A 26502-nucleotide genomic window follows, 5' to 3' on the forward strand; every position below is an offset into this window, starting at 1 on the left:
AGCAAGTTACAGATGAGCTGTGTCCTGAGCACCCATGGTCAACAACAGGAGGGAGGGTAGATTATTCTGCAGTGAAGGATGAAAAGGATGTATGACCATCAGCAGGCAGAGTTCTGACAGGGCTCCTTGAAAATGAGGCAAATGATCACTGCAACACATAGTTTCCTACTGTCCCCAGAAAAGCTACGTGGACTGCCTTCAGGAAGTGGGTGGATAACCTTTCCAGCACGGTTTTAGATCTTCTCACATACTGCCCAGTGGGGACAGCTGAGTGCTTTGCACAAAATCCGTAATGCATAAATTTGCTAACTAGGTAGGAAGAAATAGGGGATCAAAATTTGGATGTTATGTTGAGATCACCAAGGCTACTCTACTCACTTTTATACTTGGTGGATTTTATTTAATCTTCTCTAGGCTCTAGGTCAAGTCATGATGTCTATGTTCAATAGAAGCGGACCTCCAGAAATCTTGTCTTTATCTTTCATAACTACATAACCCATTGGGGTATCTCACACCCATGACACTGCCTCCAACTACAGCTGTGATGCAGACAGATTCAGGCCTCTTTAGTTGAATTAGCTGGGTCTGCTACACCATGGGGTAATTCATCACAGGGTAATTTCAAGATGCCACAAGAGGGACACTGAGCCAGCTCCAACAAGAAACTACCCATTCTACTCACCTTCTTGGTGAACTTGGTAGTTTTGATTTCCACAAAAGCAGCACTGACAGCCTTCAGATAACTGCGCTGATTGTTAAAAGTCACTCGACCTGACCCTGAGAATCACATGAACATGGTTCACACCAGGGGTGAATAATATACTCTACATGAATGCAAATTCTAGTCCAGGACAAGAGGGGAGATACTATGCTAGGATGGAGAAAGGGAAGACAAATTTCCTTAGATGCAATTTGATGCCATAAACAGCCCATACAAAAAGAACAAAAGAACGAGAGAGTGGACTAAGGGAAGACTTCAATCACTATCAACAGAACTGCTCTATCAGTAGAAGACAAAGCAGAAAATCTCTCAAGAGCTCCACTCTGAGACAGATCCACAATGCCCAATGTTTTTCACCTCCTACTTAATACTCTTAAGTCTTAGATTCAGAATCCACGGTATATTACCAGTTAGCACACAGTGTTTGTTTCTAGCTTCGTATTGACTCCAGGAACATGAAGAGAAGACAAATTAACCTGTTAGAGTGCGCATATTGTTTGAGGGAAAGCAGCAACCCAACCTCCGGCTCCCCACACTTAGACCCCCATCAACACAATCAACAGTCACTGCTTAGTCCAACTGCTGGAGAAACGGGGAACAACAAAATTCTATTAAGAACTCTAGGTTGGGAAGGACAGCAAAAAATTTTATAAAATTCTCAGCTGCCCCCCAAATTTTCCCTCCTATGCCTTCCTATTTCTGATTTAGTTGAACTCCAGTTGATACCAGGCTCATCCACTACAGCTGGCAACAAGGTACAGAGTGGTTGTCTTTTTAGGTTCACAAACAACTTGAGTGAGTTGGGGGGAAGAGAAATGGTGGTATAGCACATGACTCACCATACCCAGTGAAGTAAAGGAAGGAAATAGAATGATTTCTCTTAGAGGAGCTGCCAAACTGGCATTCACAAAAATAACTTTTCCTTCCTTGTTGGAAAAGGCCAGAAGTCATTCCCTCCCACGGAGGAGTCACAGACATAGGTTAGAGTCTGCTAACCAAAAGGTTTCCCCCAAAGATTCCTAAGGAAAAACTGAGGGTTGCCACACAGCCCCACTTCTAACTTCAGTTATCACATATTCCTGTTGAGAAGGGGGCACTCACCAATAGGATACTTGTGCTTATCCGTGTCAATACCAGCATACACTACTCCTCCAAACAGATCATTTACAATTGCAGCCAGGGCCTCTGCGTTGAGCATCCCATGCAGCGCTCCAACAAAGACAGTTCTGCTAGGATCCAGTCTTTGTGATGGGCTCCGAACAAAGTTGCTATCAGCCAAGACCCAGGGGATAACCTGCACCTGAAACCATCCAGAAATCAGCTCATGAGCAAGACAAGGGGTCACAGAGAGATCCACTCATGGGGGGAAAAGAAGGTTCCTCAAAGAATTAGCAACATGTTCAGCTGACTGAAGCTTTTAGAGCTGATTTCCTTACAATGTCTACCACCTGGTCAAAGGTTGAGGCTGCACTATGTGAACCAGTATCACAGTGAAGAAGATGAGGTCTTCTCATGCTGCTCAGGACACAGAATGGTTGATCACTTCCCATCTGTCCTGCTTGTATAGTTCTCTGCATGCTGTCTTCTCCATTAGACTGGGAGCTCCTCAAGAGATCAGAGAATGTCTTACCTTTTCTTTGTCTCTCCAGCACTGATACAGTGCCCAGCATACAAGTGAGCCACCAGACACTTGATAAATGTTTAATCGACTGAGTGTCACAGAATTTGACAAATATAAGGAAATTTGGGGCATCTAACCATAAAGCAACAAAGACTTAAGCAATATGAAGATTACAGTGAAGGCTTCCAAACACAATTCACAAACATCTCCATCAGATACCTTCTCATGACTTGGCGGACAGGTTTCCTAAACAAACCTAGGCTGCAGTTCATTAAGCCAATAGAAGTTGTGGGAAAAAGCAGCAGCTTTGACCACCTTCCTCTGTTTCCCAGTCATCCATCACCTTTCAATCTACAATCTGAACATGGCCAAGTGACATATCAAGGTGTGCCTCCACCCATTACACAGTATTTCCACAAAGTTTCACTGGGAGGCTCACTCAGGAACCATGCCACACCATGGTTCTGGAGAACTGAGCGTGAGTAAATTCAACTTAGTGAAAGGAGATTTAGATAGAATTTTTTTTTAATCTTTCCCCAAACACACAAGAAGCAATTTTTTTTGTTTTTGCAGGGGGGAAAGCAAAGCAATTGGGGTTAAGCAACTTGTTCAAGGTCACACAGATAGTAAGTGTCAAGTGTCTGAGTCCACTTTTGAACTCAGGTCCTCCTGACTTCAGGGACAGTGCTCTTTTCACTGTGCCACCTACCTGCCTCTAGCACAATTTTTTTTTTAAAACAGACCACATGCCAGGCATCCTGTTCAGTGCTGGAACATGTGAACACTTAAAGGGTAATCCAAAAAGGGTCTGTGATTTCTTCAGTGAGGGAACTCCCAGGGTGACAATCCCTTCCATTAATGCAGATAGAAACTCATCTCTGATAATCTAAGTTCCAGAAGCACTTAACAGTTAAATCACTCACTCATATTTGAAAGATGAATCCTACCTTAGATTAAATCAATCTAGCACTATCGATTATGTCATGCTGCCTCCTATAAATAATGCTAGGAATACAAAGACAAAAACAAAATGATCTCTGCCTTTAAGAAGCATCTGGTCAACTAAGATGAGATATAAATTTCACCTTACTGCAAATTTATAGCACTGGGTATAAAAGGTAATCAAGTTCAAGCCCTCAGCAAGATTTAGTCTGACAAGGAATAAAAACAGCATTTGTTGGCAAGTACATGATGGTAAGATAAAACAGTGAATTGTGAGTGATGGGCAGGGTATTTTTCTCAATGGGTTGACATAAACATTGGGAAAGTAAAAATCAGTATGAGAATCATTGTCAACAATTTCAAACCAGGTCTCAAAAGGCTGGATAGGATCGAAATATGTGGAGATAGGAGTAGCACATAAAGTTTAATATTGAGGACTGATCAAAAACACAGATAAATGGGATGGACAGAGCATAGAAAGAGAGAATGCTTGGAAATGAGAAAGCAAGGTCAGTCTGGCAACTACATGCACAATGAAAAGTTGGGGAAAGAAACCTATGGCTGGGAAACAAACTCAAAGGACAACACAGTTGTTTCTATTTGGGATGAGGTCATGTTAAGGTGTCAGAATGAGACTAGCATGGAAGGAGCAGATATAAGACACTGGGAAGGCACAATCAAGATTTTAGTGACTGAGTCCAGTGGGTGAAGGAGGAACCATAAATGGTTAAGACATGTTAAGCCTGAAGAGGGTAGTGACAGAAATGGCAAAGTATGAAAAGTGAGTTATGGCTTTGTTAGGAGAGAAAGGAGAGCTATCTGAGTGAATAGCTAAAGATAAATTTATAGTTTTGTACAAAGTGAGTTTAAGACCAGTAGCACAAAATTGTGATGTTCTAAAAGGTAACTAAAAATATTTTTCAAGTGATGACAGAACTGAAGGTGCAGATTTAGATGTCATCAAACATAGGAGATTAAAAATAAGACAAGTTTTAGAATCAAGAAATGCACCTGGGGAAAGGAAAAAGAGCCAGTGAAGGATTAAACTAAGAAGGAATAGTCAAAAGAGAACCATGAGAATACATACTCCACAAATCAATGGAGGAATAAGTCTCAAAAAGTAAATGAGTCACTGTCAAAATGCCATAGGAAAAGTCAAAAATTAAGCATGAGAAAAGGCTATTAGGTCAGAAATTTAGGTGGTCACTACTCATCTTTGAGAGCATAGTTTCAGCACATCAAAGCTAAGTCAGATACCATAATGTTAAAGACAGAATTTGTTATAAGTAAAAACAAGTCCCAAAATTAGTAAGGAAAAAAAACAACTGCAAATTCAAGGGGAAAGCACATGATAAAAGGAAACAAGAGGGAAGTATGGAACTCTTCTGCACCACAGACCTCCATCAAGATTAAGAAAGCTAAACATTTAAACCACTGCAATCTAGAGAATAGAGAGGAGCCCACACTAATAAGCACTGAAAATCCACTCTAACAACAAGATAATGGCCAGATGGCTACTGAGGGAAAAGCAGTTACAAAAAAGGTCAATAATAAAGTATCATAGGGTAATAGACTTTGAGTTACATGGTATTCTAAAACTCTTCTAGTCCAACCCCTTCATTTTATAGGTTAGGAAAATGAAGTTCAAAGAGGCAAGCCTTAAGTCAAAGCCAAGATGAGATTTCAAATCTAAAATCAACACTACACATAACAGTAAGAGTTCAAAGGCCACAGCAGAAAGCCAAAGTAGGGAGGACTAAGTATAAACTTCTTAAGTATGAGTTTGTGGAGAAACACTAAATTAACTGTTTCAGCTGAAGGATTAAAAGTTTGGGCCAGAAATGCTGACTATGAATAATATGGACAAAAAAAGCACTGGATATGGTTAAATAGAGTAAATAGCAGAATCTCTATCCATGGTTACCTTAGAATATTAGAGCTAGAAATGAACCATAATGACCACACTTCAACCTCCTCATTTTTTAAGAAGGTGGTCACTGAGGCCATGGGTCTTGTCCTAGTTTCCTAGAACGTGGCTAAGTGGAAGAGCAGGGACTCAAAAATGCTAATCCTTCTGACCTGAGGTTCAGTATTCTCTGTACTAACTTCAGGAAAATGAGGCAAATGCATAAGACTTCACATTTTTCACACTCGGTAGCCAAAAAGGTTCCCTCCCAACACCAAGGTAAATTCATAGGGGGTGTGTATGCATGCGTTTGTGTTGTCTCCGTGTATGCACATGCATGCCTGTGTGTGTGACAGGGAATAAAGGTTCTACTCACCCTCAGCAAGCTCCTAAGCAAACTGAATCAGCCTCATTTAGATAGTGGCTTTTATGTGCAGAAAGCACAATGCCATAACTTTCAGCCCTAGATGTCAGAAGGGAATTAAGCTAGAAAGAATGAACTAACCTCCTTACAACGCATCCTGCGACTGGACATCTTGAAGTAATACTCGCTCAGGCCATCTGGACTCAGTGGATCTTGGGAACAGGCTTGGAGCAGGGCCCGCACAGATTTTTCCAGCTCAAACACCAGGTACACATACCCTGTTTAATGAGGGAAGGGGCAAGGAGGAGACCAAGTTAGCACATCCTTATGATTGTATTCTTGACCACATGACCTGAAACGCAGGCTGGATTTTTTTTTTTTTGCATAGACTCACTTGGAAGGGAATTATTTCTGTTTAAGACACAACTACTGCTATATCTAGAAGATCTTTTCTTGAATATAAAAGCTACTTCTATGCCAAATGTCCACAATGCTTGGATCAGAGAAAGAGCTATAGTAATTGTGCCACCAATATATTTACAAATGAAAGAACTGGCAACTTGGAAAAGTGACTATTAGAAAATGAAGTGCTGTAACCAGTCAGAAAAGATGGCCATATCTAAATCAAAGCAAAGCCAGCAGTATGGGGTAAGACTAAAGTAGATTTAACCTGGTTCCAAAGATACTCATTAACATCCTAATAAAAATCATAAAATGCTCCTTCATTGGCTTTCTTTAGTGAAGGTGAATGAGGTGGAATTGACACCTAATTTCTACAGGGATGGAACTTCAGACAATTCAGGAATAGAACCCCAGGGCTCCTTAATCTGACAACTCCAGGAGGAGCTCAGAAGCAGGCCAGCCTCTGAAGAGAGCTAACTTGAAATGGAGTAAAACAACCAAAGAAGCACATCTGTAAAAGCTCATTTCGAAGTAGGAAAAGCTCCAATATGCTGAGTTTCACTTTAAGTTCATACAAGTAAGCGATCATTACAATTGCTGTGTTTTAAAGTTAGCATAAGGCACAGCAATTCAGAGTTCAAATGAAAACGGAGAGTAAAGCATGTGCTGGATCCAGAGGAGGTGACAGCTAGGTAGTGTGCACCCTGGAGTGCTCTCACCAAGTTACCAGCATGCAGCTGTGACATCCCAGCATCCCTCAGTGTGGTCACATACCAGGGAGGAAAAAAAAAAGTGGTCCTACCATGTCTTTATTACCTTTAGGCATATTACCTTTGGGAGGGCAGCGGGGGTGTTTGCCATCCTTACCAGGCCACTCCACACTCAAAGAGCCAAATACACGGAAGGTGTTAATCAATCCAGCTGCAGAGAAACAGTAAACAACTGTATAGAGGCAGAGAGAAGCAAATGCTTTAGAGAAAAATGTCTCTTCTTGAGTCTGAGAGACTAGCTACCTCTGCCCCACAAAGGATGCTCTTAGAAACTACACGCCAGACTAGGTGGTGGGCCCCTCATGAGACTGTTCCTGCTCCCTTATTCTCAAGCCCCACGCAGTACAAATGCTAACACTACATATCTCATGATCAAACTGCTGGGACTCACTCACCTTCCGTGATGTCCCAAGGGACTCCTCCTAGAAACACCTTACAGGAATAGACAGGGCTCTTGTAGTTCCGAGGAGGAAGCTGACCACTCCAGGTGCAAGTGGCTTCATTCACAGCTGCAAAAGATGAAAAGTGAGATGTCACAGGGTCAACTAAAATTGGCATCTTGCAATAGTGCTTCCTAATAAAAGTAAATGGCCACAAAGGTGACTAACTGTGCCTTTGTGGGGGGACTTTAGAGGAGTTCTGGCCCATTCAAATATTATAGCTAGTTAAGGATTTATTTACTCTACCTAATTCATTTGGCATTAGATTTGACAGGTGGTTTTTGATCAACGCTACAAGAGATACAAATGAACAACATAAATAAGACTGGAGAAAGAAATGTCAGACAAAAATTCTCTTCAATCACCTTCAAAAGCAGCTGATATGCTCTTATGTAATGTCACTGTAATGTTCTTTTGTTTATAATACTATTAGCTTAAAAAATTGGAAATTGAGGGGATATCCATCAATTGGAGAATGGCTGAACAAGTTGTGCTATATGATTATAATGGAATATTATTGTGCTATAAGAAATGACAGGCCGAATGATTTCAGAAAAAAACTGAAACAAATTGATAAAGTGAAGTGAGCAGAACCAGAACACTGTGCCCAGTTTTCATTTTCTTTTCTGAGTTTTCTTGCACAAAATAATTTTCATCTTTGAAAATCTATTCTAAAATAGAAGCTGCCCCATTCCTTCGATCATTTTAGCAATTTTTCTCTGGGCATTCATCTATCTACTACACAAATTTTTTCTTTTAAACACAGGCAAAATGTTGTCTTCTGTTTGGTTGCTAACATGTTTCTTGGATGTCAAACTTTTATGGCTGTAGCAGCACATTTGGTCCGTCATCTTTGGAGAAGAGTAATTTAAACTAGGTTTTAGACGGTGTAAAAATCATTCTGTAAAAGGTATATGTAGTCCTATAAGAGACATAGCTATGCTAGAAAAATTCCAAAGAAGAAAAGCTAAAAATTAACACCAGAAGTAGAGACTAAAAGAGGATATGACTAATGTCTGAACAACCAGCACGGGAATGAAGAAGTTATGGACACTACATCTCAACATTTTACAACAAGGTGATTGTGTGAGAGTGGGCTGGGAGTTCAGGCTTTTGGCAGAGAAAAGAGGTTAAGAGAAATTTTAAAATGCATTATCTGAAGGAGTGATAAAGATTGAAACTCAAATTGAGGGAAAATACAAGTAAGCTTGTCTTTATACAGCAGGTTTAGCTTAGAAACTCATTCCCCAAAGACATGATACGGGCCAAAATCATCAAGAATGACTTTGATAAGTTAATAGGTGGCAGAAGGCTAAAATAGATTATTAAGAAACAAGAGAAAACTCTCACAGGGAAGCAAAGATGGACAATTCTCAACACATGCATTATTTATCATACATGCTTTCTTGAAATGAAAATTTACTGTTACATTATTTTGAAACCTCTCATATTCTGCTATGCACATGACATGCTTTTTCTCCTTTCTTGCAAGTGCCAATATCTGTTTATGATATGTTTTTATTTCTTTTCTCTATTCTGTATTTGTGTTCTGTCCTTTAAATCTAAAACAAAATTTTAAAAAAAGAAACAAAAGGACTGTATGACATCAAGTTTGACTTTAGGGTATTCATATTATATACCTTGGTATTTTCTCTCAGAGACAGAAACGTAGGCCATAAGGACCAATAGACTCCTATGTCCTTGAAGTACAGAACTAGTCTCTACTAATTGCTTAATTCTTTTTTATAAACATGGGGGATACAAAGCCAAAGAAACAGTTCCTGGCCTCAATCAGTTTATATTCTATTAATTATGATTTGGCCTAGAGGAAATAGAATGTTTTCTGTTTTGTTTCCAGTAATCTCCTCGATGCACAGCAACGTTAGTTTTGATAGCTACAGCAGCACAATGGGCAAATATCTTCAGGGAACAGTATCTCTCAGACACAACCAAGCTCAAACTCCATCATCCATATGTGTGTACGCAGAGATGTAGATATGCAGCTATACACACATACACACATATGTATATATGGTCTTCAAACATGTACTAACAGGATGTTAACATTGAAAAAGCCTCAGAAGTCTTTATCCCTGCCTTGTCCGAGACTGCACAGAGTCTCATCTATTACTATGCTTCCCACACACCCCTGAGGCATCATCCTGTAGTTCATCCATATCTGTATGGCCCTCCGCTACCCTGAAAAAGAAAGAGTCAGTCAGCAAACTGTAATTTCACTGTGTAATCCTCCTTCCAGATGATTTGTAAGCATATTCAGTGGGTCTCTCTCCTGGAATTAGACAGTTTGTTCTCTCTATATATAACATTCCTCTGTTTACCAGCAGGGCTCAGTTATAGTCCCATTCAATTAAATAAGCATTTATTGCACACTGTGTCAGACTTGAGGAGAAATGAAAATAAAATTAAACAGGCCCAACCCTTACCTGCAGCTTGTCTATGGAGTCTGGCTTCCCTCTCAATACTAAAAGGATCTTCTGGAGCTTCTAACAAGTCCCAAGAAGGCCACAAGGATGATCCAGGCCATCGCTTTGATGCGCTAGTAGGAGAGGGGGTTACTGCAGCTAGAGCAGCCTGGTCTTGGTCTAGCCAGGACCCAACTCCCATCTTTAAAGGGTCTCTGGGACCAGCCCCAAGGGGCAGAAAGGGCAAAGGAGGGGAGATGCGAAGGCTGGACTGCAAAAGGAAAAAAATGCATATGAAATAGGGTTTCAAGGAGGCAAAGAATGAATTTTTTTATATTTGGAAAGCGAATTCCCTAGTCCATACTTCTACTTGTTTTGTTGTTGTTCAGTCATTTCAGTTGTATCCCACTCTTTGGAGTTTTCTTAGCAAAGAGACTGCAGTGGTTCACCATTTCCTTCTCCAGCTCAATTTACAGAGGAGGAAACTAAGGCAATCAGGGTTAAGTGAACTGCCCATATCATACTAACAAATGTCTGAGGGCAGATTTGAACTTATTCTGACTCCAGGCCTGGCATTACATCCACTGTATCACCTAGCTGCCCTAAAAACTGGATTAAGCCTATATTAACCAACTCTCATTAGTATTTGCTTAAACAACAGGTGACAGACCATAAAAGTAAGTCAGTCACCTTGAGCTTTAAGTAAAGAGTCATAATAAAGTTTAAGTAAACTCCAGTAACCTCTCTGAGCAAAAACCAAATTGGGCTTCACCATCCCAGCAGGACAAATCTGAGCCTCTATCTGTGTTCCAATGAAGGGTAACACTAAAAATTGTCTACACAAACCAAATTGATTTTTAAAATAGCCAACCTCCAAAGTATTCAGACCTCATGCTCTGGAAGTTAGTCTTTAAAGTAAGAAAATTAGCAGGCCATGCAAAGAAATACTCCTAATTAGAAACCCATCCCTGTGAGTTCTGACCAAGCATTTCTCCAAGGATAATATCATTGACAGGACAAATTCATAAGGTAGAGGCAAACCACACAAAAGGACTCACCATTAATCACTCCTGTTCTTAGCTCCCTCCCCCTTCAAATTTTTCTAGGACATTCTAGATGAATTACAGTACATTTTCTTGATAATTTTCTACCTCAAGAAGGATGAGGTATTTCTGGACCATGGGTGATAATCACTGATTTGGACCCTTCAGTCTAATAAAATACATATATAGACCAAAACCATTTCCCAACTGCTCTCCTCTCTATCCCCTACCTCCCTGATACATAAAGTCAAGTTCCAAGTTTTCCAAAGGTGAGGCACAGCTCCTGTACTAGAACATTCACTTAGAATACTTCAGGGGCCCCAACCACTCCCCCTGAAAGCAAATTACATACAATTAAATCCGAGAGATGGTCTGATCCAGAGCTGAACCCACTTGTATCCGAATCAGAGGGGCTGCTGGAACGAGAATCCAGGACAGGACGGGCATCCAGGCGGGATCCTCTCAGAGATGGTGTTGGAAACTTTTCCATCAAGTCAGAGTTAGTAGGATCTAGGGGCAGGAAGCCCAGAGGAGGTTTTCCCAGTACATTTCCCAGTGGGTTGTTGAGCATGCTCAGTACTAGGAAAGAAACAAAAGGTAACCCAATTCAACATCAAAAATTTTTCTTCTGTCTTGGCTATATCTTCCTCCCTTCAAGAGATCTAGAATCAGTCATTGTCAGTACAAAATAGAATAGCTTTTGTGTAAGTTGTGAGGTTTTTTAAAAAGGCATCCAAAACAAAAAGACAAAATAAAACAACCTATAAAAAACCACCTGTTCAATGATCTTTCTGTTCAGCAAAGGCTTTATCAAGAAGTTAATAGCCTATCAGAAAACAGATTATACAACTAAAGCAACTGTAGAAATTCCCTAGTCATAGCAGATACACTAGCTGATTTATAGTTCCCCTGTGACTTGGGCTACTCTTATTTTAGTTAACTCCAACTCTTCTAGCTGTGAAAACTCAAACTTGGGATTGATTAAATGACTGGTCGATGCCATTAAGCAGTAAAGACGATATTAAAATCGAGGACCTCCAACTCTAAACCAAGTATGTATCACCACTTTCACTAGTAAGAGTATATCAAAGGCTGAATTTACTAACTTTTCTTCCTCTTTTGCATTACTCTATGAGAGAGATGGGGTGGGGAGAGAGAAGGAGAGAAAGAGAAAGGGAGAGGGAGAGGGGGGATAGGTGGAGGGAGAAGGAGAGGAGGGAGGGGGAAGGGAAGGGGGAGGGAAACTATTTAGATCTTAAACCCACAATCTCTTTTCATCTCTATCAATCCAATAATGGCTAACAGTGACACTATACTTTAAAGATTTTCTAAGGGGTTTTCATATCTCATCTTACTGGATTGCTAACTGATAAACTGCTAAACTGATAAATAGTGATTACCAAACTTTTAGGAGGCCAATGAACTGAGCACTGGACTTAGAGTCAGGAAGACCCAAATTCAAATCCAGCCTCCACCCTGGGCTAATCACTTACTCTCTATCTGTTTCAGGTTCCTCATTTATAAGACCCAAATAATTCCAGTATTAGCTCCAAGGGTGGTTGTGATTATCAAATGGGATATTTGTAAAAATGCTTTGCAAATCTTAAAAGTGCTATGTAGATAATGGCTATTACTACTGTTCTGTCATCCAACCATAATTCTGTACAGCTCAAAAATATATTTGGCACACATTAAGATTTGGATAAATTAATATTTTGAAATTTTCAGGATTAACTATACCAGTCTTCAAAGTACTCTATATTAGAGCTGAGAAACAAAGCAATCTTCCATGCAATCAAAGGTCAGAGCGCCCACAGTTCAGCCCAAAAGACATTGCCATAGTATTCTTTAATGCAGAAATCCTGTGAAGTTTGGGCTTTTCTACTGCTTTTGATAAAACAAATGCCATTTTTATTTATTGCAACTTACATGAGAAAAGCATGCCCACAAAGCAAAAGGCCTTTTGCCTTCTCCCAAAAGTACATGGGCTCCAATTCCTGGCCACAAAGATTCATAGGAAGTATTTCTAAAGAAACTGAGCTGCCCAAGTTTTTACTATATGAAAGCCAACGTTGTACCATTTATTGGAATTATTTATGGAATATTTATGTTCTGGTCAGTAAAGTGAGCTAAAAATTAATGTGCTAAATCATGCTTTCAAAGAGCTTACTATCTAGTTGTTAAGCTATAAGTGGAACTAATGTAAGCATTAGGAACTAAAAAAAAGTAGTGTATAACCAAAGGTTAGGTCAGGCACTCTTCATGCTTAGTGTTATTAGAGGAGAAATTAATAAGGGTTCAAAATGGCAAGTAAGCTTGCCAAGTCCAGGTGAAATCTCACCATCCCCACACCAAAGACAAGTGTTCACTTAAGTAAAGTACACACCCTCAATACAGTGTGTTAGGGGCATGGGATGAGAAGATTGAATATTCGTAGGTTTCTTGAAGTCAGATCATCAAGGGCTCTGAATGACAGGAAGTTAGACTTGACATAAGAAGAGATAGATTAACGATTCTTAAGTGGGAAACGACTGGCCTGTCAACTGAAAAAGGAATAGATTAGAGCACAAAGACTAAAATGCCAGGTAGAAAGTTGTTAGAACAACCCAGGCAGGAGGTTAAAGGTCTTAACTAGTTTGTCTGTAGCAGAAACTATCTGCCCAGGCAGGACAATTGTCAGCAGTATTCAGATGGCATTCACCTGTGTACATGTCCTATCTTCTCAACTAAACTTCTTAAAACAGGTCAGACTTTACATAATTTCCCACAAAGCAAGCTTCACAAAGTCTTACCCCCAAACAGCTTTCACTAAATATGTATCAAGAATTGTTGTTCTTTTCTACTTCAGAGACAAAAATGAAATATTGTTAGGAAAATCTGCCAACTACACCAGGATGTAGTCTCCTTGCAAAGTGTTTATGAATGGATTGTGTGCTGCCATGTCTATCAGAGCTAAGAAGCCACGACTACCTTTCTTCAGTGACAATCAGAGCAATTCAAAGTGACCACTTTTCTAAGCAACATTTGAAAAGGCTCCTGTATGCTTATTACTTAACTCTCAAGAGGGGGCAAGCGGGACAGTGACACCATGAGCTGAGTGGACCCTTCAAAGCCTTTGCATTCTGAAGTCTTCTGGGCTATACCACTCCCTCTCAAACCGTACTTCAAGAAATAATTGAGATACATCAGAGCCATTGCTTGTATCCCTTATAGGGAAATTAAGATGACTTCTCATTAACCACTTTGGAAAGAAGGATAATGCTACACAGGCTGCTCAGAGTCACCATGAAGCTGCACTGTGTTACAGCTGTGTCTAAGCTACCTCTCTCAGGGGCTGCCATGGTGCCAGAAGAAACTATATGGGTAGAAATGATGAACAGTCTTGGGCCTAAATCAGTTTATAAGAAATTTCTCACTAGCTCTCAAGTCTCACAATTTTGGCAAGGTATTAAAACCACAGTGACACTTCCCCCCTTAATAGTAAGCTCCACTGGATTTAGGATAAAAGGGGCTAAAGTGACTAAGTTTTCCTTGCTCCAAAGGATGGAGGACTCATGAAGTAGGCACCCTCTAAACCTGGGCTTCTTAAACTTTTTCCTATATGGGATCTTGAACCACAGTTTAAAAAGTGCTGCATCTAAAACCTTGGGTTGTATCTTGAGAATAGACAACGAATATATGTCTGATGCTCTGTTTGGCTCTAACCTCATACATTTGTCATGGACAGCCTCAGGTACCTTGCAAATCCAGCTACCTTTAGTTACTCACACTCCCCCTTTTCAAAGGTAGATGAACAAAGACAAAACTACTCAGCTGACATTCATTCCCTCATTCCCTGCCATCTTTGTCATGACAAAGACCAAAAGCAACACTGTAACAAGCAGCTGCTTCACTGAACCATGAAGGGTATGGCTGCAGCAGGATATAGATAAATACCCTCTTAATGAAAACCAATTAGCACATTTGTGTCATTTAGATTAGATGCATTTTTAGGACACCTGTTTCTATCTGGAGCTTGTAAAGTAAGGAGGACTGTTGGGGTCTGGCACAGTTTTAGATCTTAAAATATTCAGTCCACCAGGACTAAGTCTTCATTCCCATTGATAAATTCATTCTGCAGTCCCACAGGCCTAAAACACTCCACTCCCTGCAGCAGTCAGCCCCTTCCCAGAGAAGTCCAATATATGCAGACACTGGTCTAATCTAAAATCTTACTAAGCTCTGCTGAAAATCAGGATGAAGAGACTCTTGGTAAGGATGAAATAATTGACTGAGCTTCATGTAAGTGAATAGAAAAAGTAGAGTAAAAAAAATCCCAACAGCTATTCCATGCCTCTCATCACTACTCTCCCCTTTGCAAAGACTAACAGATATTCATTCCCCTTTTATTCACTATTGGTAATGGTATAATGGAGGCACAAGCAACTCTTCATTATGTCAAACTGTTAAGAAACAAGTCACTACTAGAACTCAGCTGAGACCAAAAACCCTCCAAGAATCTCACTGTTTAGAGAAAATTCTTACTTTAATCCCAGACTACAATGTACCTTTAAAAGTACCTCAAACTGAATGCTAAACAATTTAACATGAAGCCAAATAAGCAGCCATATCACAGTGCTTGTTAAGAGCTGAAAATGTTTCTTGGTCAAATAAATAAAATAAAAGGGAAAGAGAAACAACAGCCTCCAATAATCAAAAAAGTCAGCCTAAAAATCTAACCAGATTTCCTCAATTATATGTCTGCTAGTGGGGTCAGCCCAAATGAGATGAGAGAGGGAGGGAGTGCCTCTACTGCAACAAACAGAGAAAGAGAGAAAAAAAAAATTCCAAAACCATTCTGACTCTTCCTTCTCCCGCTGTAAAGTATCATTTCAAGTGAGCAACTCCAATTATCAAAGTTGACATCAATAATGACAATAAAATGAAATAGCCCCAGGATAGAATGATATTAATATCTAAAGAACTCCCTTCCCATAAGGAAGAAAAAAGGAGGACCTTCTTCCTGGTGGAATTTAACAGGTCGAATCCCAGATCATTTTCCCGAAAAACCTAATCTTCCTAGAACCCTGTCCATAAACTTGAGCTTCTATTTGATTCTTACCCCTCTCTTAGTTCTCATGTTCAGTTACCAAGTCTTATAGATCCCACCTCAGTCACAACCCTCAAATACCTACCCCTCTTTCCACTTTCATTACTCCAGCACAGTGGCTCTCAATGTGGTCTGGGGACCTCTGGGAGTCCCTGACACCCTTTGTGTCTACAAAGTCAAAATTATGTTCCTAATCATTTTAATTTCTAATAGACTAAGTATCTATCTATATATGTGTATATGTAAATATGTTCACATAAAAATATATATACATACGTACATACACACATACATTTGCATTTATAACACAAACAAAAGCCCTTTGAGGAGTCCTCAATTTTTAGGAATATAAAAGGTCCTGAGACTCCCTTTTAGGGAGTTTTTGAAAGGTTGCTCTAGAACATTCTCTAATTACCACCTGCCTAGACCTCCCCTCCTCTCCTCCCTGAAATCTACTGCCAAGTAGATCTTAGTACTAATCATGTGATTCCTCTATCTCACCATCTTTCTGATTCCAGATAGAGCCTCTGCCAGGCACTGATTGAGTCCTGCATGATACCTCCCCGTACCACTCTTTTTCAACACTCCCTTCCACTCTAGACCCAGACACTTTCTCTCCTGCTTCTATGCTTTGGCTCTCCTCTCTGCTCCCGTGCACCAGAGCCTTCACTTCATTCTTGGCCTGTTCAAAATTCTACTCATCAACGCACAAACCATCTCCTCCTGAAAGATCGCCCCATCAGTAATAATGTTCCTTCCTTAGAGGCCACACAGTATTTTGGGGGGTAATTTTCCAATGAAACTATGTAATATTATTTATCTTATTTTTAACAGTATCTTTAAAAAACCCCTTTACTAGACTAACCTCTTTGAGGGAAGGGAAAATTTATATGAAGTTTTCATTTCCTCTCAACCCTAACACAATAGGTGCTAAATATTTTAAGTGCTGTAGAAGCAGAATAGTATACAGTAAGAGTGTCAGACTGGATTTTCAATACCTGCCAGACCCAGTACAGTTTTCTTACACTTTGCTCTCTACAACCAGATCCAGCTCCACTAACCCACTTGCTGACACCCCATCTCCCTAATTAAGTGCCTTTTCATCAGCTGTTCTCCTATCCCATCCTCCTTCCCTACACATCACAGTCTTCCTCCAAAACTTAACTCAAATGCCACTTTCTGCAGAAGGCCTCTGCCGATCCATCCTGGCTACTAGTGCCTACTTTGAGATTATCTCTCATTTAATACAAACACACAGAGGGAAACAGCTATTTGCATGTTGCCTCATTTCAATGTGAACTCCTTGAAGCAGGGATCATATTTTTGTCTTTTTTTTAAAATCTCCAGTACTTAGCTTGGTATCTAACACATAGCAAGTACTTGCTGACTAACTGAATCCAGCCTCAAACACTTTAGCTGAATGATCTTAGGCAAGCCAATTTCTCTGGGCCTGTTCCCTTATCTATAAAATGGGGCTAAGCACTTCATTTATGAAGATGAATGAGATAATGGGCTTAAAATACTTTTAACTGCTACAGTGTCCATTTTGTGAAATGCTTTCAAATAAGAGTTCCTCCCGAATTTTTCCAGACAGCTTCCATGCCATGACTCTGAAGCAATCCCTACACTACTATATACCCCAAAGTAGGCAGGTAAGAACAAGTAAAGCTCTCATATTCTGGAGTTAACTATAACCAGGCCTTTTTTTTTTTTTTTTTGCAGTATCCGATTGCTTCTGGCCACATGAGAGAAACTAGGCTCCCTCTAGGACAGACTCCCACAGAACTGTCAATGCTCTCCCCTTGCTCTCTTCCATCTTCTCCAAAAAAGCTGATGTTCTGTCCCTCAGTTCTTAGGAGACATCCATAGACAAAATCTAAAACTAGTCTATGACTTATACCAACTGACCACAAAGTATCACAGAGCCAATAGATCCAGCTATAGTAGAGCTAATCTACTCAACAGCACAAGCAGTACACTACTGCATGCCTAAAGATCTACCAGGATAAATGTGCCAACTGCTAAGGATCAGAACAAGGACAAGTTAAGGCAAAGGACAAGAATGACTTGGCAAAAAGCACTCAATGCCTTAGCTCCAAAACACCCCAGGAAGCCGACTTCTCAGGATCAGAAGCATAGAGAAGGAAAGATGGGCAGTCCCAGTACAAAAGACAGACACTGCAAAGGTAAAAAGTCCCAACTGATCAAAGCTAAATATTACCTAGGGCTAAGAAGAAAGGTCTATTGGGTACATCAGAAAAGAAGTCATTTCTTAAAGGTTAGAATGTGGCAAGCAAAGTCAAATAACAAGAACCTGGCACATACTTCTATATCCAAAGGAAATCTCTCCATGATCTGTTTTCAATAGTATACTATTCTGTTTTAGTAGAGATGTCAGATGTTCAAGTCCCACAGCCATAAGTCCCCAGCTCTCATGTGTCAAAATAAAAGAGAAAAGATAATAGTCTCAGCACAGCAACTATCAATCCCTATGTCTTTGGACCTGCACACTATCATGCCTTAGCTTATCCTCTACTGAGCTAACACCTGGAGAAGTAACATTTAGATTGTATAAAGCTATTCACATCTAAAAATGAATGAGCTCACTAACTTCCTATACAGCAGAGGTTCTTAACCTAGGTTCATGAACTTATTTTAAGTATATATGTATATACATATTCTTATAATTATTTCAATGTAATTTGTTTTCTTTGTAATCCTATTTATTTTACTATTTTTGCATTTTAAAACATTCTGAGAAGCAGTCCATAGGCTTCAAACTGCCAAAAGGGATCCATGATACACAGAAAAATGTTAAAAACCCTGAATACTAAGAGATGCAATAAGGAAGTTTTAGTAGGAAATGTAGAAAATAGAAGCTTGTTTCTGGTGTTTGGGGGCAGTTTTAAGGCAAGTGAAAGGGGTCGTAAGAAGACATAACACACGAGGGTGAGGGGACGATTATTTCACAATTTTGCCAATGGCAGCCCTTCTCCATAGCATCTCTTCAGGTCCACAAGAAATTTTAGTTGATCCCTTTCAGGATTCTACTTCTCTCTATCCTCTCCCTCCACCCTGAGCTATATATATAGTGAGGGCAGAGAGTTCTTTCTGAGACTTTATCCTCGGTGCCTTATTTATACCACAGTAAGAAAAACTAGTATGATATTCTATAGTATCTTAGTCCTTTGTAGAGCCTTCATCTTAAGCAGGAGTTCTCAGTAAGCCTGTTTGTTTTTAAGATTTTTGTAACTTTCTAATATAATTGGTTTCTTTCCTAATTTATGCATTTCAACATTATTTTGAGAAGAGGTCAACAGGCTTCAGACTGCCAAAGGTATCCATGAAACAAAAACAAACTTGAGCTAATGAGTAACTGTGCCTTTTTACTCATCAAAAAGTTCCTACTTCCCTCTGGATCCATGCCTCCTCCCTTCTTTCCATCAAGAGTGCCAACCCCCCTTGAAATCATCCCCGACTTCCCTCTGCCTCTCTCCACATATGCAGTTGGTCTGTCAGGTCTTGATTTCTCCCTCACACAATTTGGGCTTAGTACTCTTTTCTCCACACAGAGCCACCCACCACCTTAGCTCTGGCCCCCAAACACCATTTACCCACTCTATGGCAATAGCCTTAACAGGTCATCTTGCCTCAAGTATTTCTCCAAAAGTGATCCAGTCTGATCACATTACTTAATTGCATGATATACTCCAATATCGGCCCTTGTTTGCCATTTAAAGCCCTTGGACTTCATTCTATAACATTCTATCTTCTTTATGAATTGCTTTCCTTTGGAAACTTTATAGTTCAACCAAAGGCCTTCTTGCTGTTCTCCATTTCCCATTTCTACGTCTTTACCCAAGTATCATGATAGAAGAGCAACAGCCTCAGAGCCAGGAGGTCCTGGGCAAAAACAGAGCACTTCAAAGTTTGCACATCACTTTACAAATATGATCTTCTTTGGTCCTCACAACACCCCTAGGAAAGAGAAGCTATTATCTGCATTTTACAAAGGGCAAAATTGAGACTGAGAAAGGCTCAGTGACTTATCCCCGAGTCACACTGCTAGTGTCTGAGGCAGGATTTTAATTCAGGTCTTCCTGATCCAAGTCCCGCACTCTATCTACTATTCTACCTAACTCTAAAAAAGTCCTACATCTGAGATATCTTGGTTTTGTAACTTTTAAAAAATGAGGTCATTTAACCTTCTGATGCTCTAGGCAATTCACAAAGACTAGGTTCGCAGAGATGGTAAGATGAAATTCTCATTTTGGTAATTTCCTACAAGTCCACAAAAATCACAGGTCCAATCTCTATCCCATTCCTTTGCACAGCATGACCTCCATGCCTAGAATGCACATCTTCTTTACTTTTGCCTCTTAAAATCAATTCCTAATTTCCTTCAAAGCTCAGTTTAAATGCTACCCCACCCTACATGATCTGAAACTGATAGGGCCTCCCTGCTGAAACTACTGTGTATATAAGATGACACTTGACACTCACTAGTTGTGTGACCTTGGGCAAGTCACTAAACCCCAACTGCCTCACCCTGGGTCATCTCCAGTCATCCTGATGAATATCTGGTCACTGGATTCAGATGGCTCTGGAGGAGAAGTGAGGCTGGTGACCTGCACAACCCTCCCTCACTCAAAACAAAGTCCAGTGCAAGTCATGTCATCATTTCTCTGATGGCATGGTCTTCTTAGGCAACGAAGGACAAACACACACTGTGTATATGCTTTGCATATTGTTATATGTATACATCTTCCTTCCTATGATACAATCTAAGCTTCTTGGGCCCAGAGGCCCATTTCATTTTTGTATCCTTAGGGTCTAAACTAGTGCCCAGAATGTTGGAAAGATTTTGCACACTATGTAAATCTTAACTGTTGTTAACAATAGCAACGATTACTGCTAGATGATGACTACTTCTTGCACAAGCACTTAGCTTTGCCAATTTCTCCGAGGACATAAGGCTATTCCTGTTTCAGGAATAAAGAGAAACAGAGAACTAGACAAAAGTTCTTCCCAACTTAATTCCCAAGCATTTATTAAGAACTCTGTGGCCAGACACTGTCCTAGGGATACAAAGGCAGAAATGACAGAATTCCTGCCCCAAGAAGCTTACACTTCACTGGCCTAAGTTCTACATTCTTTCACTCCAGGACTCATCTACCCATCCTAGTGTTATAAAATACTAAGCCCATCTCAGCTGCACTCTTATTTCACCATAGGACTCTCTGCTCTATGGCATGACTTTCCTAGTAATTACTTAAGCATTCCACCCAGCTGCCCACTATTTAAGATCTGCAGGACCAGGACAAAACATGGGAAGTTAGAGCTCTAGGACTCTGCCAGACAATGCCAATTCTTATCCAAACTTTGTAAGATGCCATCAACATTTCACACTTACCAAGAATTTCAGTGATATTCTTCCTAACACCCCAGAAACCCCTGCCACACAATCTTGCTAATCAGCCCCAAGTACCTTGTCCAATCCCAGGCTACTTAAAGTTGCCAAAGTCACAAAATGATGATACAGAATAAGTCCCTGACCTTCAAGGCAGCCATCTTTTTAATTTTTCACTTGACTATATCCTACTTCCCATAGCAACTGTTTGAAACCTCTTACATATACCTCATCTGTGCAACGTTGTAAAGTTTGAAAAGTACTTCACAATCACAACAGTCCTGTAAGGTATGTAGTACAAAGCATCTCTCCCACTCTGCAGATACAGAAATTAGGCTCTCAGAGAGTAGTACGTCCATGATTACACAAGTAACAGCAGACTCTAGGGATCATAGGTCTCCTGCTTCCATGACCATTTTTTATATGTTCAATATGCTACAAATACCTTAAAGCCCTGAGACCAGCCAAACCACAACCCTCAATTTCCAGAAATCCCTTCCTCCTAACTCAAGATCATCTAATATAAATTCCCTTTAAATTCCTCTCCTCCAATTTTCCCTGTATTTTTTTCCATTCTTTTTCCCTCGTCTCGGCAGACAAATTATCACATATTTGCAAAAGCACCACCCCCCTCCCAATCCCTTTCAGGACTCCACTCTACAATTATCTGCTTTTATACCCTCCAAGTAACTTGGAACTGATGAGTCAGCTCCCATGACTTTAATGATCATCTCTATGCAGATAACTCTCAAATTTACATATCCAGGTCCAGCCTCTCTCTTGACCTGGATTTCCAATTGCCTAATGGACATTTCAAACTAGATACTGCAGAGATAATCTCAAATTCAACATATGCAAGAGAATGAACTTTTCCCCAAACCCTCCCATTTTCCAAATTTTAGTATTTCCATCAAAGATACCATAATCCTTTCAGTGTCTCAAATTTCCAATTTCAGTATTATTCTCAAGTCTTCCTTTTCCCTCACCCCATATGTCCAATAAGTTACAAAGTCTTGCCCTTTTTCTCCCACCTGACCCCCATTCTCTCTACTCCCAACAGGTACCACTTTAGGTCAAGCTTTCAGCCATCAGCTCTTACCTAAATTGTTCCAATAGCATTCCAACTGGTGTCCTACCTCAGACCTCTCACCATTCCAATCTACCTTATATGCTGCTGCCAGATAGAATGTAAACTCATTCTTTGAATTTGTATCCCCAATGTCTAGCACAACACAGAGCACAGTAGGCACTTGAAATTCTTACTGATTGACTATGTCTTTATTCCTTCCATTTCCAAGGTCTAAAATCACACTTAGACTTCCACATAAAAAAAAAAAAAGAAAGAAAAAAAAGCCTGCTCTTAACCTTATATACCATAAGCAAATAGGTCTTCTTTCATGGACAAATTCTTGAACTCAATGTTTCTACTTGAAGATCGACTCACCCTTAAAAATCTGGCTTAGATGCTGTCACACTACTAGAACTGTTTTCCAAGATTAATGGATGTCGAGATCTAAGTATATTTTCAGACACTGGAGATGGAAGGAATAAAGCTACATTGTCCATCAATGGAGAGCTATGTAAAAACACTATATAAAAATCAGTTATCATTACTATCAACTTAAAATATTTCTCACTTTTTTTGCTTTATATTGTTGTGTACTAATAAGTGATTTAAGACCACAGATCAGATTTTGTTTATCTTTGCAGGATGCTTAGCATGGAGCCTCGTGCATAGGAGATCCTGACATATAAACTGAACGATTGTAGATAGTATTAAAATGCTTCTAGCAGATTGGTAAAAGAGGCCCAAAGCCTATACCCTTTTCTATTGTAAATTATCTAGTTACTGTACATTAACATAATTGTATGATTTAGATACAACTTATGCCAAAACAGGGCTTTGAACTACTCCTTCTGGAAATGATGGCTTATCTGATATGGTATAAAGATACATGACAAAGCAATGCAACATACGTATCACTATGATAGGCAATGGAAAGAACCAAGTGGAATCCAGCAACATTCAACTGAACTAATATTCATAATTCCCAATTACTCAGGAGTTCAGTCTAACTAAGCACACAGGAAAAGACCAGATAGATTTAGAATGGCTGCTATTTGGACAAGGATATGACATTGGAGGGATGACCCTTAGAGCTTATCTCTAAGTATATGGCTTGGGCCCAGGGCAGTATTTCACCTTTGGAAAATCTGGTTATCTTGTATGATATAAATCAAAATACTTTGTATTCAAAGAATTGAAGCTCAGGATCCCCAACTAACAAAGAAAAGTACACAATGGTTGCAAGCTGGCTGTACTATACAAAGAGCTACTCAATAAAAACACTGAGGTGAATATCTAAGAAGAGTGTGATAAGAAAAAAAACCACAAGTGGGTCATGTAATAAGAGGAATAATGAACAGGTACTCTGATATTTCATTAGCATCCACAGGTTGTTAAGAAAATCTGAGCAAGGCCCCAGAAGCAAATTTATGGAAAGACATTGACAAAAGTGAACACAATGCAGACTTATGAGTGGGTTTTGATTCATCCTACTTTGAGGTGTACACACCGTTAATGACACTGGAGATCCATGTGAGCACTGCGACATTCACCAGGATGTCTAGGCTCTAATTCTAGCTCTGCATCGGACCAAAACCTCTAGGACAAGTCCTCATCTCTGTTTCAGTTTCCCCACAAACAATAGAAACAACCTCTAAGAGAACAGAATTAATTGACAATTTCTAAGGAAAGCAGGAAACTCTAAGTGAGGAAAGATTTTTCTAGCCAAAACTAAAAGCAACTTAGCATTTTTTTAAAGAGGTCAAAATGTCCATGAAAGCCAAGCCTCTGGGCACCAGCTTAATGAAGTATTAGGCTTCACAATACAATCAATGTTATTAACTCCTGCAAAGTTAACCAGCATCTATATTCAAACAAATGGAGACAAGAATTCCACTCCTGTACCAAAATTCTTTGTTAGGGTTAGGTATTAGGCACATTCTAATTCATTATTAGGTTTAGACTTCTACAGGAAGTCTACTACAGGAAGTCTTCTACTTCACCTCTGTGAGTGAAGCCCTTCATGATACTGGCTTATAAAGAACACTGCAGAGGCAGGACCATGCTGGATGGTGCAATGTTGTGCTGAACACCAACAACAAAATCTTCTTTACCCTCTGAGGTTGTCCTCCTCATCACTTACAGAAAGGGATAAGGAAATGCCTGACTTCTGGGGAAAAGAGCCATACTTCCAAGGTCTCCCTGACCCAGTTTCTAGAAGTGGAATATTCCATGTCAGATAAATTATAGTTGGTGAAATTAGCAGGTCTCTCTTGCCACAGTAGGCAGGGAAATTCTACCACTGATAGATGTCACAGCTGCTACTCCTATGCTCCCCTTAAGCAGCCTGCCAAGATCCTAAGAAAGCAGTGTTAGCTGGAGAAGCTGGTGAATAACACAGCTGACATGTACCCAAAGGTCTCATTGCCACTTGTTACCATTACAATTGTGAAACATGGTAGAAAAGTCACTACATTCTAGAATCCACATTAATTACAAAAGCTCTTATGTTACAAATTTTCAAGTTCTACAATTCTATCTCAACTGAAAGAAACTTAACATGTTGGAAAAGTCTGCTTTAAACTCACAACTTAAATCTCGTTTTAATAACTAAAAATTAGCTCGATGTCTGTCTGATGTGACTGATGAAAAGGAGACACTGTCACCATTGCAGAGAACTACTGTCCCTGTTCACACCCAGCCTGGGCCTGGCAGGGGCTGCAGATACATCTCAGGCAAGTCGTGGTGAGCTAAGTGCCTAGAATGGGATTGCAGCTCATTAATACGATAGCACGGAGGCTGTGGGAGACCAAATCAGCAATAATATTTTTAGATTAATTGTTAACTTTCTCTACTTTCATCCTCCTTTGCCAGCTCCTGTGGATTTTACAGCTGAGTCACCACCGGAACTTTCTAATGCATTCCCCAGCAGCACAAAGCCACTAGTGTAGGGAGTGGCAGCATCAGGGTCACAGAGACAACAAATGCTCAAAGCTTTTTAAAAGGCTATATCTTACCATTAGTCATCCAACATACCCCAATACCATACCAGCCCAAAGCTCATTTTGATAGATGGGAATCTGATCTAAAATGAACATCAAATAGGACTCTTACCACTAATCTAGTCCATTCCCTTCCCCCAACACCTCTGCTAAACAACATTCTTCATAACACCAATTCCTCAGGTCAGGATGCAAATTCTAAATCTAGGCGAGTGTCCTAGAAGGGGAATATTCTGGTACAGAAGTGAGGGTTTAAATCATTAACAGTGATTCCAGGCCTCAAGTGGGCACACTACCAGGAAGTTATTTATGTAGTAATGTAGGTAAAGGAACAAAAACATAGTTTCCCTTACTATTAAAAGAAAGGTCTAATAAAGTAATGAGACAGTATAACCTGTGGGCTTAATTTTATCCCAGTAACTAAAAAAGACAATGCCCAACATGTCAGAGAGAAGAGGTTTTTGTTTTAATTAGATAAATATAGGTACCACATAGCTAACTCCATCACACAGTATTAAAACTGACCTAAATACATAAACAATATAGTTTCTTTCTCCCAGTCTTGGGGCCTGTCATAAAACTGCAATCTTCCCTAATCTCCAATGCAGAGCTTCACCATTCTTCTAGCAGTAACTAACTCCCTCCCAAGATTTCCCTGATTATGTAACTTGTCCCACTCTTCCCCAACCCAGCTTGGTTTCTTGCTTCTGTTACTGTCTGGTCCCACCTAGCTAATTTCAAAAGTAATGCTTCTAAATCCCAGATACGTTATAAATCTGTATTTCCTATCTTCTACCCCAATAAACCCACCTCACACATACTCAATCTCCCAGAGCCTTCCAATTATTTTCTTACAACAATAAGTTCATTTTTTCTTCTAAGTATAACCAAAGTTTGAAGCCCTACAGTCATTATAACAATTTCCCTTTTCAAGAACAGACATTGCCCTAATCCCAAATACCCTAAAGAACTATTGCATTATTAGAATGACAGAAGGAACCTTAGTCATCATAAAAAACATAAATGACTACCTAAAGTGTGAATTCTGTCCCTTCTTATAACATTCCCAACAACTGCCCTAAGTTTTTCTTGAAGATAGCCGAAGAATGGGGAATTTACTCCCACTATGCCAAGGCAGCACATATTGCATTTCTGAACTCTAACTGCTACAATAGGCTTCTAAATTCCACCAATTCATCCTACTTGCAGCCCTCTGAAGGCTAAAGCAGAATGTTATCCTTCTACATCAGGGGCTTTTAACCCTAGAGTCACAACCCGCTTTGGCAACCTGGTAAAGCCTATG

At 39.9% G+C, this 26502-nt stretch overlaps 1 protein-coding gene across 9 annotated transcripts in view; it reads right to left on the reverse strand.

Annotated features, from left to right (window-relative positions):
* CPEB1 (cytoplasmic polyadenylation element binding protein 1) overlaps nucleotides 1-26502 on the reverse strand; it is a 74892-nt gene that overhangs the window by 4305 nt on the left and 44085 nt on the right. For 5 of the 9 annotated variants that reach the window (XM_072627801.1, XM_072627786.1, XM_072627837.1 and 2 more), the window contains exons 4-10: nucleotides 10985-11211; nucleotides 9611-9860; nucleotides 7122-7235; nucleotides 6773-6877; nucleotides 5696-5832; nucleotides 1823-2021; nucleotides 683-777 (exon numbers count right to left, since the gene is read on the reverse strand). In XM_072627801.1, coding sequence (XP_072483902.1) covers nucleotides 683-777; nucleotides 1823-2021; nucleotides 5696-5832; nucleotides 6773-6877; nucleotides 7122-7235; nucleotides 9611-9860; nucleotides 10985-11211 — 1127 coding nt within the window. The remainder of the gene's footprint in view (nucleotides 1-682; nucleotides 778-1822; nucleotides 2022-5695; nucleotides 5833-6772; nucleotides 6878-7121; nucleotides 7236-9610; nucleotides 9861-10984; nucleotides 11212-26502) is intronic. The other 4 variants (XM_072627812.1, XM_072627795.1, XM_072627826.1 and 1 more) reach the window with 1 other exon arrangement.

Source organism: Notamacropus eugenii, chromosome 1 (genome assembly GCF_028372415.1).
Source record: "Notamacropus eugenii isolate mMacEug1 chromosome 1, mMacEug1.pri_v2, whole genome shotgun sequence".
Taxonomy (NCBI): Eukaryota; Metazoa; Chordata; class Mammalia; order Diprotodontia; family Macropodidae; genus Notamacropus; species Notamacropus eugenii.